Below are 2459 nucleotides of genomic sequence, written 5' to 3' on the forward strand. Positions count from 1 at the left end.
CATTTTATTTTAATTATATATATATATATGTTTATATTTATAAATTTATGTTATCGTCTGCGTTAAAATTTAGGCGAATACTTTTTTGATAAAAGGAAATAATTTCTCCAAATGACCTATTTATAATTTCTTCTTCTTTTTTTTTTTAACCCCTTCTGGACGAACTAATAATAATATAAAAATGTTTTTCATCCCCAGCGGAGAGTTCTTTTCCTGTTCTTGGTCATGTGTTGTCGTCCTCAAGCCTTCCTCCAGTTGTGGTAGCGGCACTGGTTGCTGCGAGTGTTGCTCGCTTCTCTGTCCTCAACCAAAGATTTCATTTGGGTGTTAAAGCGAGTGGTTCGTCGATCGTTTACTGGTTGGTGGTCGTCTCCCCAGTTGTGGCGGCGGCGATCGGTAACTCACGCCAAGGTCCGTACCACGGCGTGGCGCTGAGTGGACTGCGAAAAGCCAAGCAACATTTGGCTTCCGGTCGACATTTGCTGCGCAACCTCCTCGCCTTCCTTCTCATGATTCGAGTTGGCGTGGTACTTTTTTTTTCCTCCCTCGGTTACAACGCCAATGAGATGCGTTAGATCGTCAGTTTCATGCTCGATTCCACTTCTCTTCAGCGAAACCGCTCACCCACCTATTTGCTGTGGCTTTGGCGAGATGCTTGCTCAATTCTGAGCCTTCTGTGGAGCTGCTGGATCTGCCCCCTTTTGTGTAATTTAGGGGGATAGTGCTGTAATTTGGGCCGCCTTCTGAGGAGGAGTAGATCTGATTTGGCTCCACCCTCCGTGGTTCTATTTCGGCAGTTGTTGGTCTGGATCTATGTGATAAAGTTGAATCTAGCTTTCGTATGAGAGAGTTCCTTGTAGCATTCGTGGTGAATTTCTCCTGCGAGATGTCGCTCTGACGGTAACTTATACTTCAGATTTTGGTTACGCTTAAACCCTATCTGTGAATGAAGAAAGATTGAATTTTCTTCTGGTAATTTCACTTGTTTTTTTTAATCTAATTTTTGTCCCGAACTATCTGTAAATGCAGTCTTCGTAATTCTTGATTATATTTGGAGAGTTAGTCCCTTTCAAGTGGTATTGCAGTCACTTTTTGGGGTTTAAACATCAAGTTTTAACAATCTGATTTTCCAATCTGCAGGGACTGAAAGAGGAAAGTAAGGAAAGTGAGAGCTAGCATTGATGTCGAAGATTGGTACACTTGAGTATCGCCAAATTTCTCCTGCACCTTCTTCCTCGTCTTCTCAATCTCGGTATACTGTTTGTGGACTCACTTTATAGGAATTTATGTATTTACTTTTATTTTATCCGTTATAAGTACTAGAATACTTGTTTCATACCTTTCTTTCTTTTGCTTTTCTCTCAATGTTGGTAGCCAATGGCAACAACTTACAAGTCTTGGCATCTATTGTCTTTTCTATAGTGAATCAAATGGTATGGATGATCCTGAGGATACAATTAGTAGTGTTGCTCGTTTCTTGGAGCAGCTTCATGCAAATTCATCCTCCCCAAAAGAGAAAGAGCTAATAACAGCACACTTGCTTGCAATTGCAAAAAAGCAGAAAGATGGTAGGGCTTCAATTGGAACCCATTCTCAGGCCATGCCATTGTTGATCTCAGTTCTCAGAAATGGGACGCCAAAAGCAAAGGTAAATGTTGCCACCATTCTTAGTGCACTCTGCAAGGAAGGTGACTTGCGTGTTAAGGTCCTTTTGGGGGGTTGCATACCACCATTACTTTCACTTTTGAAATCTGAATATTTGGAGGCAAGGAAGGCAGCAGCTGAAGCTATCTTCGAGGTGTCTTCAGATGGCCTTTCAAACGATCATATTGGCATGAAAATATTTGTCACTGAAGGTGTTGTGCCTACCCTCTGGGATCTGCTTAATCCCAATATTAAGCAAGACCACGTGGTCGAAAGATTTGTTACTGGAGCATTGAGGAATCTTTGTGGAGACAAGGATGGATACTGGAGGGCCACACTTGAAGCTGGAGGTGTGGAGATAATTACAGGCCTTCTGTTGTCTGGTAACACAGCTGCCCAATCGAATGCCGCTTCCCTCTTGGCTCGTCTGGTATCAGCATTCAATGACAGTATTCCCAAGGTCATAGATGCTGGAGCTGTTAAAGCCCTTCTCCAACTTCTAGGACAAGACAATGATATTTCTGTGTGCGCTAGTGCTGCCGATGCTTTAGAAGTCTTGTCGTCGAAGTCAACTATGGCTAAAAAAGCCATGGTGGATGCAGGTGGTCTTCCAATTTTAATTGGAGCAGTGGTAGCACCTTCAAAGGAGTCCATGCAAGGAGAGTCTGGCCATTCTCTACAAAGGCATGCTCTCTGTGCTTTAGCAAATATATGCAGTGGCATGTCATCTCTTATACTTTATCTTGGAGAACTCTCCCAAACCCCTCGCTTTGCTATTCCCGTTGCTGATATAACTGGTGCTCTTGCATACTCTT

General features: G+C 42.7%; 1 protein-coding gene across 1 annotated transcript in view; it reads left to right on the plus strand.

Moving 5' to 3' along the window:
* The first annotated feature begins 200 nt into the window (after positions 1–200).
* The window catches only part of LOC122001025 (protein CELLULOSE SYNTHASE INTERACTIVE 3), a 27920-nt gene continuing 25661 nt past the window's right edge, over positions 201–2459 (plus strand). Inside the window, exons 1-3 of the mRNA XM_042555576.1 lie at positions 201–972; positions 1141–1252; positions 1423–2441. Coding sequence (XP_042411510.1) covers positions 1182–1252; positions 1423–2441 — 1090 coding nt within the window. The 5' untranslated portion in view covers positions 201–972; positions 1141–1181. The remainder of the gene's footprint in view (positions 973–1140; positions 1253–1422; positions 2442–2459) is intronic.

Source organism: Zingiber officinale, chromosome 7A (genome assembly GCF_018446385.1).
Source record: "Zingiber officinale cultivar Zhangliang chromosome 7A, Zo_v1.1, whole genome shotgun sequence".
Classification (NCBI taxonomy): domain Eukaryota; kingdom Viridiplantae; phylum Streptophyta; class Magnoliopsida; order Zingiberales; family Zingiberaceae; genus Zingiber; species Zingiber officinale.